Source organism: Oncorhynchus mykiss, chromosome 19 (assembly GCF_057628025.1).
Source record: "Oncorhynchus mykiss isolate SJ-2025 chromosome 19, ASM5762802v1, whole genome shotgun sequence".
Lineage (NCBI taxonomy): Eukaryota > Metazoa > Chordata > Actinopteri > Salmoniformes > Salmonidae > Oncorhynchus > Oncorhynchus mykiss.
The window spans coordinates 2,057,033-2,074,982 of record NC_143040.1 but is presented as its reverse complement, the minus strand read 5'-3'; the positions used below and the strand labels follow the sequence as shown (position 1 = coordinate 2,074,982).

At 42.6% G+C, this 17,950-nt stretch overlaps 2 protein-coding genes across 2 annotated transcripts; both read right to left on the bottom strand.

The window, feature by feature from the left end:
• Nucleotides 1–659: 659 nt before the first annotated feature.
• LOC149974633 (neoverrucotoxin subunit beta-like) lies at nucleotides 660–4,433 on the bottom strand (the record flags this gene model as incomplete). The annotated part of the gene is made up of 3 exons (XM_090211789.1): nucleotides 660–1,617; nucleotides 1,754–1,800; nucleotides 4,216–4,433. Coding segments are annotated over 3 exons (819 nt in total), but the record flags the coding sequence as incomplete, so codon positions are not given.
• Nucleotides 4,434–5,250: 817 nt separating this feature from the next.
• On the bottom strand, nucleotides 5,251–14,221 carry LOC149974632 (protein NLRC3-like). Its single transcript, XM_090209855.1, has 4 exons — nucleotides 14,154–14,221; nucleotides 9,212–9,533; nucleotides 7,270–7,436; nucleotides 5,251–7,172 (listed from the first exon to the last, which is right to left on the bottom strand). Exons 2-4 carry the CDS (start codon nucleotides 9,505–9,507, stop codon nucleotides 5,251–5,253), a joined length of 2,385 nt encoding a protein of 794 aa, XP_090065981.1. The 5' UTR covers nucleotides 9,508–9,533; nucleotides 14,154–14,221.
• Nucleotides 14,222–17,950: the final 3,729 nt, after the last annotated feature.

The following is a 17,950-nucleotide window of genomic DNA, read 5'->3' as shown; positions in this document are numbered from 1 at the left end:
TCTCCCCTACCCCAGAACCTCCCCTGCCCCAGAACCTCCCCTACCCCAGAACCTCCCCTACCCCAGACCCTCCCCTACCCCAGCCAGAGCATCCCCTACCCCAGACCCTCCCCTACCCCAGAGCCTCCCCTATCCCAGCCAGACCCTCCCCTACCCCAGAACCTCCCCTACCCCAGACCCTCCCCTACACCAGAACCTCCCCTATCCCAGACCCTCCCCTACCCCAGCCAGAGCATCCCCTACCCCAGACCCTCCCCTACCCCAGAACCTCCCCTACCCCAGAACCTCCCCAACCCCAGCCAGAGCCTCCCCTACACCAGCCAGACCCTCCCCTACCCCAGACCCTCCTCTACCCCAGAGCCTCCCCTACCCCAGCCAGACCCTCCCCTACCCCAGAACCTTCCCTACCCCAGGCAGATCCTCCCCTACCCCAGAACCTCCCCTACACCAGCCAAACCCTCCCATACCTCAGACCCTCCCCTACCCCAGCCAAACCCTCCCCTACCCCAGACCCTCCCCTAACCCGGACAACGCTAGGCCAATTGTGCGCCGCCCTCACGGCCGGTTGCGATACAGCCCGGGATCGAACCCTGGTCTGCGACACTCAGGATCCCTCAGGTGGACATTGCTTATAGATGTGAAGTCACCAGGTATCATGAGTTACATTCCCCCTAGAGATGAAGTCACCAGGTATCATGAGTTACATTCCCCCCTAGAGATGAAGTCACCAGGTATCATGAGTTACATAACCCCCTAGAGATGAAGTCACCAGGTATCATGAGTTACATTCCCCCCTAGAGATGTGAAGTCACCAGGTATTATGAGTTACATACCCCCCTAGAGATGTGAAGTCACCAGGTATCATGAGTTACACACCCCCCTAGAGATGTGAAGTCACCAGGTATCAACCTCCACACACATACGTCCCCCTCATAAAACACTGAGCTTGTGCCACATCTAACTGTCTGTTGGTCCAAGAGAACACATTAAAAAACACCACTACTACTAATCTAACTGTAGAAATGATTCCAGGGGAAAACAAATGATGAAACATTGCTATGACTCACCTCTGAATGTGTTGGTCATCTATCTGACACAGGGTCACTGAGGAGGAGGAGTAAACCCCAAATCCAGGATAGAGGGGTTCAGTGAATGTGGTGTGTTCTGTGTGAAGGTGTGTCAGTGTACCAGAGGAGGACACACTATAGAAGGACAAAGTACCAGCTGGCCAGTCCAGATATACTCCAACTCTGTGAGAATAACGACCAGAGATGGATCTGCTGACTCCAGCATGGATAAATTCATAAGCACTATCATAGCAGTATAAACACCAGGACTTCCTATTGAGTCCAATCCAACTGTCATCCTCCCGTCCCTTCCTCTTCATTCCTTTGTACACCACACCAATGTCAGCCATGTCACCATACCTCTCCACCTCCCAGTAATAACGACCTCCAGAAATTACTTCACTGCAGACAACTTGGCAATGACAATCAAATCTGTCTGGATGGTCTTCATAATGCTGCTCCTTCAACACCCGTGTCACCTTCCTGTTCCCCTCAGACAGTCTCAGGTTTGGGTGTGCTGTATCTGGGTCCAGGGTGAGATGACAGGCATCTGTAGATGAAAGGAGAGTTTAATCAAACCACATCTTCACATAAAATGTTGTTTTGTAGGTACAGAACAAGTATTGATTAGTTACTATGTTACTATAGTTCTGAATATGCAGTTAATTAGGATTGAAGAGACTTACATTTCCTCAGCCCTGATTTCAGCCTGCACTCTCCACCATGATCCACACTGTAGGAGAAACAGGTTATTGACTGACAAAACCCTAATAAAGCAGTCAACATTTAAACCATATTGCTGTGTTCTGGTGCACTATCCCAGTTCATTAGTATCCTACGTACTGCATACAGAACGGAGTACAATTCATTACTAGAGACATACAGGTATTCTATCCTACCTACTGCATACAGAATGGAGTACAATTCAGTACTAGAGACATACAGGTATTCTATCCTACCTACTGCATACAGAACAGAGTACAATTCATTACTAGAGACATACAGGTATTCTATCCTACCTACAGTGCCTTGCGAAAGTATTCGGCCCCCTTGAACTTTGTGACCTTTTGCCACATTTCAGGCTTCAAACATAAAGATATAAAACTGTATTTTTTTGTGAAGAATCAACAACAAGTGGGACACAATCATGAAGTGGAACGACATTTATTGGATATTTCAAACTTTTTTAACAAATCAAAAACTGAAAAATTGGGCGTGCAAAATTATTCAGCCCCCTTAAGTTAATACTTTGTAGCGCCACCTTTTGCTGCGATTACAGCTGTAAGTCGCTTGGGGTATTGTCTCTATCAGTTTTGCACATCGAGAGACTGAAATGTTTTCCCATTCCTCCTTGCAAAACAGCTCGAGCTCAGTGAGGTTGGATGGAGAGCATTTGTGAACAGCAGTTTTCAGTTCTTTCCACAGATTCTCGATTGGATTCAGGTCTGGACTTTGACTTGGCCATTCTAACACCTGGATATGTTTATTTTTGAACCATTCCATTGTAGATTTTGCTTTATGTTTTGGATCATTGTCTTGTTGGAAGACAAATCTCCGTCCCTGTCTCAGGTCTTTTGCAGACTCCATCAGGTTTTCTTCCAGAATGGTCCTGTATTTGGCTCCATCCATCTTCCCATGAATTTTAACCATCTTCCCTGTCCCTGCTGAAGAAAAGCAGGCCCAAACCATGATGCTGCCACCACCATGTTTGACAGTGGGGATGGTGTGTTCAGGGTGATGAGCTGTGTTGCTTTTACACCAAACATAACGTTTTGCATTGTTGCCAAAAAGTTCAATTTTGGTTTCATCTGACCAGAGCACCTTCTTCCACATGTTTGGTGTGTCTCCCAGGTGGCTTGTGGCAAACTTTAAACAACACTTTTTATGGATATCTTTAAGAAATGGCTTTCTTCTTGCCACTCTTCCATAAAGGCCAGATTTGTGCAATATACGACTGATTGTTGTCCTATGGACAGAGTCTCCCACCTCAGCTGTAGATCTCTGCAGTTCATCCAGAGTGATCATGGGCCTCTTGGCTGCATCCCTGATCAGTCTTCTCCTTGTATGAGCTGAAAGTTTAGAGGGACGGCCAGGTCTTGGTAGATTTGCAGTGGTCTGATACTCCTTCCATTTCAATATTATTGCTTGCACAGTGCTCCTTGGGATGTTTAAAGCTTGGGAAATCTTTTTGTATCCAAATCCGGCTTTAAACTTCTTCACAACAGTATCTCGGACCTGCCTGGTGTGTTCCTTGTTCTTCATGATGCTCTCTGCGCTTTTAACGGACCTCTGAGACTATCACAGTGCAGGTGCATTTATACGGAGACTTGATTACACACAGGTGGATTGTATTAATCATCATTAGTCATTTAGGTCAACATTGGATCATTCAGAGATCCTCACTGAACTTCTGGAGAGAGTTTGCTGCACTGAAAGTAAAGGGGCTGAATAATTTTGTACGCCCAATTTTTCAGTTTTTGATTTGTTAAAAAAGTTTGAAATATCCAATAAATGTCGTTCCACTTCATGATTGTGTCCCACTTGTTGTTGATTCTTCACAAAAAAATACAGTTTTATATCTTTATGTTTGAAGCCTGAAATGTGGCAAAAGGTCGCAAAGTTCAAGGGGGCCGAATACTTTCGCAAGGTACTGTACTTCATACAGAACGGAGTACAATTCATTACTAGAGACATACAGGTATTCTATCCTACCTAATGCATACAGAACGGAGTACAATTCATTACTAGAGACATACAGGTATTCTATCCTACCTACTGCATACAGAACGGAGTACAATTCATTACTAGAGACATACAGGTATTCTATCCTACCTACTGCATACAGAACAGAGTACAATTCATTACTAGAGACATACAGGTATTCTATCCTACCTACTGCATACAGAACAGAGACATACAGGAATTCTATCCTACCTACTGCATACAGAACAGAGTACAATTCCAACAGGATATCAGAGATGCAGAAGAAGAGTATTCATGTGGTGATGATGTATGCTGTGTTGGAGTGCTCAGCCTGCTGGGTAAACTTCCCCTTAATTCTACCATCATGTCCTCATGTTACTGACCCTACTACACTACATATGACACAACCACTGCTCACACTATCAGGACATCTATTCTGACTTACTTCAGCTTCGTCAGTTTATATGTGGGATCCACCAGAGCAGCTGAAAGCAGTCCCCCTGCAGAGACTCCTGGGTGATTGTAGCTCAGGTCCAGCTCTTTCAGGTGGGAGGGGTTTGACCTCAGAGCTGAAGACAGAGCAGCACAGCCCTCCTCTGTGACCAGACAGCCAGACAGCCTACAGAGAGACACACAACAGCTGTCTAGGTTGATGTACTGGTGTCAATCATCTTGTAGGACACCAATACATTTGTCCATGACACAAACAATGTGATAAAAAATAAGATTTTCTGATAATTTGTTTTAATAAGCTCATTACCGACCTGACTGAAACAGCTGTACTCACCCCAGTGTGTGTAGTTTACAGTCCGGATCCTCCAGTTCAGCAGACAGCAGTGTAACTCAGCTCAGTACCAACCTGACTGAAACAGCTGTACTTACCCCAGTGTGTGTAGTTTACAGTCTGGATCCTCCAGTCCAGCAGACAGCAGTGTAACTCAGCTCAGTACCAACCTGACTGAAACAGCTGTACTTACCCCAGTGTGTGTAGTTTACAGTCTGGATCCACCAGTCCAGCAGACAGCAGTGTAACTCCTGAGTCCTGCAGGTCATTGTCTCTCAGCTCCAGTTGTTTCAGTTGTGAGCTGGGTGAACTCAGGACTGAGGCCAGATCAGAACAGGTACCCTCTGTCAGACCACACTGACCTAGACTAGAGGGCAGAAGAGCACAGGATTAACAAATGTTCAAACACACATAATAACTCATTGTCAAGTTATTTAACTCACACTAGTGTCTGTATGTTGCAGAGTGGACTGGTTAGTCCAACACAGAGCAGCTCCACTCCTCTGTCTCCCAGGTCATTGTAGCTGAGGTCCAGTTCTCTCAGGGGGGAGTTTGGTGTCTGCAGAGCTGAGGTCAGAGTCTCACAGGATTCATATGTGAGTTTACAGCTTTCCAGTCTGGAGAGAGGAGATAATCTGTTAGATATACAAATCCTTCATTATAATGATACTGTATACATCAACTCAATAACATAACTCACAGTGCTCTCTTGCAGAATTTCACTACGGGCAGCAACCTCTGATAACCTTTCTCTGATGTGTTGTATGTTTTCAGGTCAAACTCCTCCAGCACCTCCTCTGACATCAGTAACAGGAAGGCCAGGGCTGAACATTGGTCAGGTTCTAGCTCTGTTTCTGAAAGAGTTCCTGATCGCAGGGAGGTCTGCATGTCTCCAACTAGAGAATTGGCATCAAGTTCATTCAGACAGTGGAACAAGTTGATGATCCTTTCTGTTGAGGATTCCCTTTTGATGTTGTCTGTAAGGTACCTGACTGTTCTCTCAACTGTTTCCTCATTGGTCTGTGTGGTACATCCTGTCTGTGTCAGAAGGCCTCGTAACAGATTCTGATTGGACGCCAGTGAGAGACCCAGAAGGAAGCAGAGGAACAGGTCCAGGTCTCCAATCTCACTCTTCAAGGCCTGGTCCACTGCTCTCCTGTGTAAGTCAAACAACTGGATTGACTCCTCTTCATCATTGTCATCCTTTTTGTCTTCATCGCAATCATCGGAATCATTATCATCGATTGACGTCAACTTGTCAGGCTTCAACTTGCATGACCAGAATTTGAATCGGCTGTTTTCATAATAATCTTGACCCTTAGTGACTGCTTTGGGGGAGAAAACATTTTCCTTCTTGCCTAGACATGATTCTAAAGCATGCACTGCTGCTAGAAACTCCTGAATGCTCAGATGCACAAAGCTGTAGACCTTGTCTTGGTACAGCCCAGATTCCTCTTTAAAGATCTCTGTACACAATGCTGAGTACTCTGATGCCTCTGTGACATCAAGGCCACACTCTCTCAGGTCCTCCTCATAGAAGATCAGGTTGCCCTTCTGCAGCTGTTGGAAAGCCAGCTTTGCTAGTTTCAGGATCATCTCTTTGTCTGATTGAGACAGTTCCTTTGGGTTTGTCTCTGTGGCTTTGTTGTACTTCCTGTTCTTCAAAATGATTTGGATCATGAAGTGTGAGTACATCTGGGTCAGAGTTTTGGGGACTGCATCATTCTCTGCCTCTTTCAGCATCATCTCAAGGACAGTTGCTGATATCCAACAGAAGACTGGCATGTGGCACATGATGTGGAGGCTCCTTGATGTCTTCATGTGTTTGATGATTTCATTGGCCAGATTCTGATCTGTGATTTTCTTCCTGAAATACTCCTCCTTCTGTGGATCATTGAACCCTCTTACCTCTGTCACCTGGTCAACACACTCAGGAGGGATCTGATTGGCTGCTGCAGGCCGTGAGGTTATCCAGAGGAGAGCAGAGGGAAGCAGATTCCCCTTGATGAGATTTGTCAGCAGCACGTCCACTGAGGTTGGCTCCGTGACATCACAGCATTTCTCATTGTTTTTGAAGTCTAGAGGAAGTCGACACTCATCCAGACCATCAAAAATGAAAACAGTTTTGGTTTCACCATCTTCAATGCTGTCAATCTCTTTCAGCTCTGACAAGTAGTGGGAAAGAAGTTGCATCAGACTGTATTGGTCCTTTTTCAGGTTCAGATCACAAAAAGGAAGAGGAAACATGAAATGAATGTCTTGATTTGCTTTTCCTTCTGCCCAGTCAAGGATGACCTTCTGCACAGAGACTGTTTTTCCAATGCCAGCGATTCCTTTGGTCAGCACAGTTCTGATTGGTTTGTCTTGTCCAGGTAAAGGCTTGAAGATGTCGTTGCATTTGATTTGTGTCTCTTGTGTGGTTAGTTTCTTGGATGCCATCTCTATCTGTCTAACCTCATGTTCATTATTGAGCCCTCCACTTCCACCCTCTGTGATGTAGAGCTCTGTGTAGATGTCCTTGAACAAACTTTGATTTCCATGGTGTCCAATTCCAATGTGTTGATACTTGTGTTTCAGTTTAGCCTTAACATCTTGTTGGACTGTCAGCAGAGTTTGACCTGTAGGAAAACAATGAGAGTTGGGACTCATAAGTTTGTGTGTTTTATAAGGGCCTTTGTACCGTTGTTTGTGATATTGTATGAAACACAGTCTTACTTCTTCTGTCCAGAAGGTTGTGTGTGATCTTTATTACATCCTCACTGTCCAAACTCTCGACTTCCTTATTGTCATCTGGTAATGGTTCCTGGCTGAAAGCAGGTGGCTGATCACTCTTCATTGATAGCAGGCTGGTTGTAGGTGACTCTGCTCTGGGCTTCTGGACACTGAACAAAACAGGGAGACAGAACACCTCATCAATATCACATCAAATCCTCATCTACTTCATTTTAACAACTGTATAGTGGAACTTCTAGAAGTCCTGATGTTTCTTTTAAAGCTACAGTCTGCAATTGTTAAATCCATTTTTGGCCTTTTAAATGAATGATGTACAGTCATGGCCAAAAGTTTTGAGAATGAATATAAATTTTCACAAAGTCTGCTGCCTCAGTTTGTATGATAGAAATTTGCATATACTCCAGAATGTTATGAAGAGTGATCAGATGATTTTCAAAGCCCCTCTTTGCCATGCAAATGAACTGAATCCCCCAAAAACATTTCCACTGCATTTCAGCCCTGCCGCAAAAGGACCAGCCGACATCATGTCAGTGATTCTCTCCTTAACACAGGTGCGAGTGTTGATGAGGATAAGGCTGTAGATCACTCTGTCATGCTGATTGAGTTCGAATAACAGACTGGAAGCTTCAAAAGGAGGGTTGTGTTTGGAATCATTGTTCTTCCTCTGTCAACCACGGTTACCTGCAAGGAAACACGTGCCGTCATCATTGCTTAGCACAATAAAAGGGATTCACGGGCAAGGATAATGCTGCCAGTAAGATCGCAACTAAATCAACCATTTATCGGATCATCAAGAGCTTCAAGGAGAGCGGTTCAATTGTTGTGAATGAAGGCTTCAGGGCTCCCAAATTCCAGAAAGCGAAAGCACCGTCTCCTAAAGTTGATTCAGCTGTAGAATCGGGGCACCACCAGTACAGAGTTTGCTCAGGAATGGCAGTAGGCAGGTGTGAGTGCATCTGCACGCACAGTGAGGTGAAGACTTTTGGAGGATGGCCTGGTGTCAAGAAGGGCAGCAAAGAAGCCACTTCTCTCCAGGAAAAAAGTCAGGGCCAGACTGATATTCTGCAAAAGGTACAGGGATTGGACTGCTGAGGACTGGGGTAGAGTCATTTTCTCTGATGAATCCCCTTTCCGATTGTTTGGGGCATCCAGAAAAAAGCTTGTCCGGAGAAGACAAGGTGAGCGCTACCATCAGTCCTGTGTCATGCCAACAGTAAAGCATCCTGAGACCATTCATGTGTGGGGTTGCTTCTCAGCTAAGGGAGTGGGCTCATTCACAATTTTGCCTAAGAACACAGCCATGAATAAAGAATGGTACCAACACATTCTCTGAGAACAACTTCTCCCAACCATCCAGAAACAGTTTGGTGACGAACCATGCCTTTTCCAGCATGATGGAGCGCCTTATCATAAGGCAAAAGTGATAACTAAGTGGCTCGGGGAAGAAAAAAATATCAATATTTTGGGTCCATGGCCAGGAAACTCCCCAGACCTTAATCCCATTGAGAACTTTTGGTCAATCCTCAACAGGTGGGTGGACAAACAAAACCCCACAAATTCTGACAAACTCCAAGCATTGATTATGCAAGAATGGGCTGCCATCAGTCAGGATGTGGCCCAGAAGTTAATTGACAGAATGCCAGGGCGGAATGCAGAGGTCTTGAAAAAGAAGGGTCAACACTGCAAATATTGACTCTTTGCATCAACTTCATGTAATTGTCAATAAAAGCCTTTGACACTTATGAAATGCTTGTAATTATACTTCAGTATTCCATAGTAACATCTGACAAAAATATCTAAAGACACTGAGGCAGCAGACTTTGTGAAAACGAATATTTGTGTCATTCTCAAAAATGTTGGGAACACTTTTCCCTTTAGTTTTATATCTTTAAGAGAAATGTATATTTTACATTTAATCTCTTACCACTTTGAACTGGTGTCTTGAGTCATTTTAGAGGCAGTGGTCCCGTCCTCTCTCTCCCCAAAGATACTCATTTTAGAGGCAGTGGTCTCCTCCTCTCTCTCCCCAGAGAGACTCATTTTAAAGGCAGTAGTCCCCTCCTCTCTCTCCCCAGAGAGACTAATTTTAGAGGCAGTGGTCTCCTCCTCTCTCTCACCAGAGAGACTTATTTTAGAGGCAGTAGGCCCGTCCTTTCTCTCCCCAGAGAGACTCATTTTAGAGGCAGTGGTCTCCTCCTCTCTCTCCCCAGAGAGACTCATTTTGATGTAAGTCAAAACTCACTCAGCTACAATAAGAAATAACAGAACAGTCAATATTTCTGAACATTGTTGAAGAACCATAAACAATGACAACACATTTACTATCTGTGGTCAAAGAGTTCAATCAGCGACTTCATATTGTATCCAACATACACAGTCCACTATGTTATTAAAGATACACAGTCCACTATGTTATTAAAGATACACAGTCCACTATGTTATTAAAGATACACAGTCCACTATGTTATTAAAGATTCACAGTCCACTATGTTATTAAAGATACACAGTCCAATATGTTATTCATTTGATTTGACTTGGATCCCCATTTGCTGATTCCACAACAACAGCTAGTCTACCTGGTTGGATCCCCTGACTCCATAACAACAGCTAGTCTACCTGGTTGGATCCCCTGATTCCATAACAACAGCTAGTCTACCTGGTTGGATCCCCATTAGCTGACTCCATAACAACAGCTAGTCGACCTGGTTGGATCCCCTGATTCCATAACAACAGCTAGTCTACCTGGTTGGATCCCCTGACTTCATAACAATAGCTAGTCTACCTGGTTGGATCCCCTGACTCCATAACAACAGCTAGTCTACCTGGTTGGATCCCCTGACTCCATAACAACAGCTAGTCTACCTGGTTGGATCCCCTGACTACATAACAACAGCTAGTCTACCTGGTTGGATACCCTGACTCCATAACAGACCATTTTTTGGGGGAAATCCATTACAGCAAAGTACTTCATTAATTGTTAACCAGAAATGATTTGATATTGATATAAACATGCCTGCTTTGGGTCTTTAAAGCTAGAATCTTTAGTTGCTACATCCATTTTTGGACTTATGAATTAATGATATACTGTATACTGTGACGACCCTCCCACTCTGTCTGCCGTATTCTCTCTTTGTTCTCGTTTCCTTATTAGGATGCCGGTGGGCGGAGTTTGGAGGGTCATCAGCTACGTGTGAAACACCTGGGTCCAGTGTGTCCAAGGACAAATACACCACTTCCCCATTCTTGGAGGAGACTCCATGCAGACACCTTTTGGATTTTGTTGTGTATCTTGGTGGTTTTTGGTTGTTTGCTTTGGCACCTTTCAACACCCTGCATTATCACATTCATGCAAAACACTGACTTACATGACTGATTACACCATTACCATTGTATCTTGAACTTCGTTTACTTTATTTAATAAATATATGTTTTGTTACTCCTTATCTCCACGTTGTCTCCCTTTTGTTACGGGCTTTGAGCCAATTCGTGACAATACTTATCCATTCTTGAAGAATAGAACTTATAAATGCCTCATGAGTTCAGTTCAACTGTCGTACTGCATCAGAACCCAAAATATAAGCTTGTTTTACCCCAATGTTTGTAAACAATCACCGTAGCCTTAAAACATGGTTAAAACGATAATTTAATGTTGATATAATGTCTGGTCAGTCCTTGCATCCATAGCTTCGTCTATGAATCCGTCGATATCGCCCTTCCGCATCTGCGGTTGAAGATGGCAGAGCTTCAACGGTGTTTGTCAGACCACGAGACATCCCGAAAATCGTTTTTCTCACAAAATCTTATGTAGCGTCTGAACGGTTTGTCCTACAAACTATTATGGCCTACAAACTATTATGACCTATAAACTATTATGACCTACAAACTATTATGGCCTACAAACTATTATGGCCTACAAACTATTATGACAATATTATATTGTATTTATAATAACAATAACATATAACATGTATATTCGATAGGCAATGAGTTGAAAAACTACAAACCTCAGATTTCCAACTTCCTGGTTGGATTTTTCTCAGGTTTTCGCCTGCCATATGAGTTCTGTTATACTCACAGACATCATTCAAACAGTTTTAGAAACTTCAGAGTGTTTTCTATCCAATACAACTAATAATATGCATATATTAGCTTCTGGGCCTGAGTAGCAGGATGTTTACTCTGGGCACGCTTTTCATCCAAACATGAAAATGCTGCCCCCTATCCCAAACAGGTTTTAAACCTAACCTTAACCACACTGCTAACCTTGTGCCTAACCATTACCTCAGATTAAGGATAATTAACGTGGCAGGTTAGGATGACTAATGTGGCAGGTTAGGATTATTAACGTGGTAGGTTAGGATAATTAACGTGGCAGGTTAGGATAATTAACGTGGTAGGTTAGGATAATTAACGTGGTAGGTTAGGATAATTAACGTCGCAGGTTAGGATAATTAACGTGGTAGGAGAGCAAAATGTTTCAACAACGAGAGTTTCTATTGGACAAATTCAGGTAGTTCCCTCTCCTTATCATTTAGTGCAGGGATGGAGAACATTGATAAGGTGGGGGCCACAAAAAAATGTCAGTCATCATGAGGGGCCTCAGTGTCTCGTGAGTCTGCATACCCACATCCATACACCCCCATGGGTCAGGAGAAAAACATTTTCAGTTTTACAGATAATTCTACTCATGTTGCCATGGGGACATGTTGCCATGAGGTGGAGACAAATGTTAACAGTTTTTAATATGATAACTGATGATCAATGGGACCCACCCCGGTTGGTAATTCAACCATGCTTACCACAAGTTTAGCCGCTAGACTAATTTACCAATCTAAAAACATGTAGCTAACATGGGCTAATAGACTGACTGCTGATGCTCAACCACATTTACATTTACATTTTCTATTATTCTAACGGTCAACAGGAAGTTGAGATCCAGACTGAGTTCCAAAACAATGTTTGTATTATTATTGGTTGCGGGCCGCCAGTTGCACATCCCTGGTTTAGTGAAGAGACTCATGTTCTGCTTGAGTTCACTTGAGGTGCGATCAGTTTATCTCGCCCGGCGCACCGGGGTTTACATTCTGAGAAAAGTTGTTGTGACGATTCAAGCCGGGGTTCAAAACGCGCATAGATGAGCCGGTGACGTAATATCGAGCGCATCTGCAGTTCGTCAAACAGACCACTGCCTTCCTCATCTGTCACCAGAAAGCTTTAAAGTTGACATGTGATTTAGCCCTACATTTAAATAGTTCCTACGCACATTGTTGAACGTCACATTTACTTGACGAGGCAGACTATTTTACTTATTGACAGCTATACATAATATACATAACTCCGATGTCTTCTTTCGGGAAGTGAAAGTTAGCCAGTTTCCTCAGATAATAATCACCTTAATGTGCTGTCAATCACCGATAACAATAATACCATACCTCATAGCCCTGTAGCCTTTCTCACATCACATTGGATCTTATTGATTAGGCTAATCACTATGAATCAATACCAACGTAAATAAACCTAAAATAATCATTCTTGAACGTTTAAATAAATATTGTATTAACTTGGCGGATGTCTTAAACCCTAAATCATCTCTCTCTTTATGATGAACTAACTTCTCAAAAATACTTTTCTACATTACATTGTAAAAGAAAGCTACAAACCTCTGAAACATGTTTCTTCGACGATAACGTCCGTTACTTCCTCTATTTCCTTATACAAATATTTCCTGTTTCAACTAGTGATGGGTCGTTCGGATCTTTTTGGTGAACGTCGGTAACCGAATTGCATCGGTGAAAGAGCCGTTCATTTCGCTCCCTGGTTTACATACAGCTACGAGGTGCTTTTTGAGCTCAAAACAACGATTACCTGCAGATAAGTTACACAATAATTCTCTAAAGAGGGTGAATCCTTACTGCAGAAACAATAAATAGTGGGCCGAGCGCGTCATTCTTGTCAAGGCTTTGTTGTGCGTAAAAAACAAACAGTTGATCTAATCATTTAAATACTAGTTATCGAAAAAAAGAAAAAACGCCCACTTAATTCTTTGGCCAAAACGTTTGTATTTTCCTGATGTTATGAATTTTAGTGACGTTGCCAGTTCTTGTTCCTGAATGTATTTCGTTATTTGGTCCTCAAAACTTGAACTCGAGATTTACCCATTTGGAGATTGCAGCGTTTCCCGCAACCATATGATTGGTCGGGTAAGCTAATGCGTCATCACACTCCCTCATCTGATTGGTCGGGTAGGCGGACCTTCTGAATTTGTGGATGTGGTAACTAGTGAGCAAAGCAGATCACCACCTTTCTGAGTTTATCAACTTAATGTCGCATTCAAAACCACAGGGATCTCGGTAAAAAACTAAATCTGACTGGGAAAAATCGATTTGAACCGTCCTCTTTCTCGAGAGCTGACATCGTATTTTTCAGAGCTCCCAGTTGTTGTGATCGCGGCAAAAACTTTTCACATAAGCCCTTCTTTTAGTTTCAATACCCATTGCCGCACGTCACTTTTACTTGCCCGAATTGACGAGAATTACTTTTATTTTTCAAACTAGTTTACGTGATACACGTCTTCCTTCGGGAAGTGAAAGAGCGCAAAGATAATAATCACGATCATGTGCAGTCAATCTCCCATACCCTACCTACCTCATGGCCCTGTAGACTATAATATAACATTGATTCATATTGACTAGGCTGATCAATATGAATCAGCATCAATGTAAGGAAGCCTAAAATAATTATTATTGAAAGTTGAAATCAGTATTGTAATAATTTAACAATTCTGTGGATGTCTTACCTGTGCGATGGCCTAACTCCTCCAAACCTCTTTTCTCCATAAAATTGTAAAAGAACGGTACAGTACAAACCTTAGAAACATTTTTCTTCTACCGATATTGTCAGTTTCTTCCTTCACTTCCTTATAAATATACTTCCTATTTCAACACAGTGGGCTGGTTCAACATGTATACGATTATATTATAGATTCACATTTATGTCATGTAACGTTTTCATACACTTAATGCCAGAATTCAGACCATGAATTCATATTCTATCTGGTACACGTGCATTTTGTATTATTTTATATCAGGATTTGTTTGAGTGATGTTTTGCAGTGCTACCAGCAGAGGGCAGTGTGACAACAACCAGGTTCGGCAGAAGGACGCTAGACGGTCATATCTGTGTTGTTAAGGGAACATGATAGGATGGGTAACCAATGATAGACAATGATTCTGCAAACTCCCCCAAAATATTGATTATAATGTATAGCATATGAAGTTAAAAATACACTATTTATAATGGGAAGTTACATTGAACTAATCACACTAATCAAAGACACATTCACACACAGAGACCAACACACATTCAGAGATAGACATGCACAGACAAATACATTCCATTCCTTTTCCTGTCATTTATTGAAAATGTATTTGACAGAGGTACTTCACATCAGTCATCATTTCTGTAAATGTGACAGATTTAGCCAGCTAGCTAGTTTAACTGTAGTTCCTGGGCAGGTAGATCAACGTAGGTTGAACAGCTCCTTATATGTCATTCAGACACTCTCAAGTCATTGGTAAAGGAGTGACAGGTCACACAGCTCCTTATATGTCCTTCAGACACTCTCAAGTCATTGGTAAAGGAGTGACAGGTCACACAGCTCCTTATATGTCCTTCAGACACTCTCAAGTCATTGGTAAAGGAGTGACAGGTCACACATCTCCTTATATGTCCTTCAACCACTCAAGTCATTGGTAAAGGAGTGACAGGTCACACAGCTCCTTATATGTCCTTCAGACACTCTCAAGTCATTGGTAAAGGAGTGACAGGTCACACAGCTCCTTATATGTCCTTCAGACACTCTCAAGTCATTGGTAAAGGAGTGACAGGTCACACAGCTCCTTATATGTCCTTCAGACACTCTCAAGTCATTGGTAAAGGAGTGACAGGTCACACATCTCCTTATATGTCCTTCAACCACTCAAGTCATTGGTAAAGGAGTGACAGGTCACACAGCTCCTTATATGTCCTTCAGACACTCTCAAGTCATTGGTAAAGGAGTGACAGGTCACACATCTCCTTATATGTCCTTCAGACACTCTCAAGTCATTGGGAAAGGAGTGACAGGTTAACAGCTCCTTATTTGTCCTTCAACCACTCTCAAGTCATTGGTAAAGGGGTGACAGGTTAACAGCTCCTTATTTGTCCTTCAACCACTCTCAAGTCATTGGTAAAGGGGTGACAGGTTACACAGCTCCGTATGTCTGTCAATGGTCAATGTGTTCCAGACGTGAGGCTCTCACTGAGAAAACTGCTGATAGACTGAGATGGTTGTGTTGATATTCAGCCTCTCTCATTAACCTCTAACAGGCCAACACTGTACAATATATTCATCAAATACATTTCTGTGGTTTTAAGTTGAATGCCAAATTCTCAGAGCCAGTTTCCCAGACACATTCACAGTGAGTATGCAAATACAGTAAGTACATTCCAATAACATCACAATACATGTTTACAATATATATACAATACATGTTTACAATCTCCTCCAATAGGGTGTCATTTCAGATGGTAGTCCTCGACCCCCTCATCTCCTCCAATAGGGTGTCAGTTCAGATGGTAATCCTAGACTCTCCTCATCTCCTCCAATAGGGTGTCATTTCAGATGGTAATTTTAGTCTCCCCTATCTCCTCCAATAGGGTGTCATTTCAGATGGTAATCCTAGACTCTCCTCATCTCCTCCAATAGGGTGTCATTTCAGATGGTAATCTTAGTCTCCCCTCATCTCCTCCAATAGGGTGTCATTTCAGATGGAAGTTCGTTTTCTAATACTCATACTAACCACACTAACCGTACTATTTGCAACGTGATTTGAGTAGATAGTATGCTTATTGGTCATAGTATGATATAGTTTAGTTTGCCAAAAGTTCCCGGATCTCGTACGTATTCGCCAAAATATTAAATTTACAAGCAGAACACACTAATTCCATACTTTGGGCCCATAATGCAATTCTTCATGAAGTGGGCGGGGCTTCACATAGTTTTCAGATTTGAAGAAAATAGTGGAAAGTATGTTGCTGAAGTCCAACGACAGCGGATACAAATTCATTGCTTTAACAAATTATGACAAATGTTCAGAAAATGTTGAGCAATGTAAGAAAGTAATTACTTTTCAAATAAGTTACCTTACACGTTATGTTGGTTGATAATTTGATAGCTACGCTGTCCTTACGAACCACACAGCATATCATTACAGCTGTATGTACCGGTATGTTAGCTACCTACCTAACGCTACAGTAGTTGGCTACTTATACATCAAACGTGCCAGTATATTAACTACAGGCTAACTAACTACTCAACGTTTATTGACTTGATTATTCCCGTCATTCTTAGCTTAGCTAAATGGTATAGTCGTTGTGTTTTCGTAAATTCTCTCTGTTTCTACTCCGATTTCAGAGCATCTCGCCTGAGAGACCAGAGCGCAGAATAATGAATTTACGAGGCGCTCAACACCTGTTGAATATGACCAGTGTCAGTAAACATCGGGGGGAAAAAGCGTAATTAAATTGTTTCCAGCAGCACCAGAAAGCCCAAAGCAACCCTACTCCTCTGTCTGAGCGTCCAGCACTCCAGATTTAATGTAATAACACACCCAAAGTCTAACAATGTGTAACTAGTAATTTGTTACGCTAACTAGCTAGCAAGAGGTTGCATAGCAACAGCATCAACTTCCGGTAGAGAAGGCAACGAGCTGGTCGGTTACAGTATACTAAAATGAACTAATAGTATACAGTATACTAAAATTAACTAATAGTATGTAGTATATACTCATTAAGTATGTAGTATACAGTATACTAAAATGAACTAATAGTATGTAGTATTTTCTCATTAAGTATGTAGTATACAGTATGTTAGTATGGGTATTCGAAAACAGCTCTAGACTCCCCTCTCCCACTCATCTCTGCACACTAGACTGTCACGTCTAAACCAGAGACAATCACACAAACTCTGTAGTCTATGATCACACCCTCAAATTGCACCCTCCTCCTTATATAATGTACTACTTCCCTCACAGCTCTGGTCTAAAGTAGTGCACTTCATAGGGAAGAGGGTGCCAGTTGAGATTAGAGCCTATTTGTATGGACCCGTATGCTACAGCTGGACATGGGCCAGTTTCCTGTATCCATGGCTCTGGGTTGTAGTGTCAGCCTAGTGACCGTTGCTTAGCGATAGACGGAGGACTGATCAGCGAAGCAGAACGAACGGAACGGAGCTGTTTGTTTTTCTTCACCCTGTTGTTTTGGTTACCTGTTCTGGTTTTTGTTTGGCACATTATTTACCTGTTCAGGGACACGGGGCAGTAGATGTTTTTGCGTTACTGTGTGTGTGTGTGTGTCTCATTCTTAATGTGTGTGTATTAGATGAATGTTTACAGGCTTCCCAGCCAACCAATGGTGAACAGACAGAAGTGTGGTGGAATACTCACCAAGTTAAATGATAGTCCTAAATGGGACCCTATTCCCTATATAGTGCACTACTATAGACCAGAGTCCTATTCCCTATATAGAGCCCTATGGGCCCTGGTCTAAAGTAGTGCACTACATAGGGAATAGGGCCCTGGTCGATACTAGTGCACTACATAGTGAATAGAGCACTATGGAACCA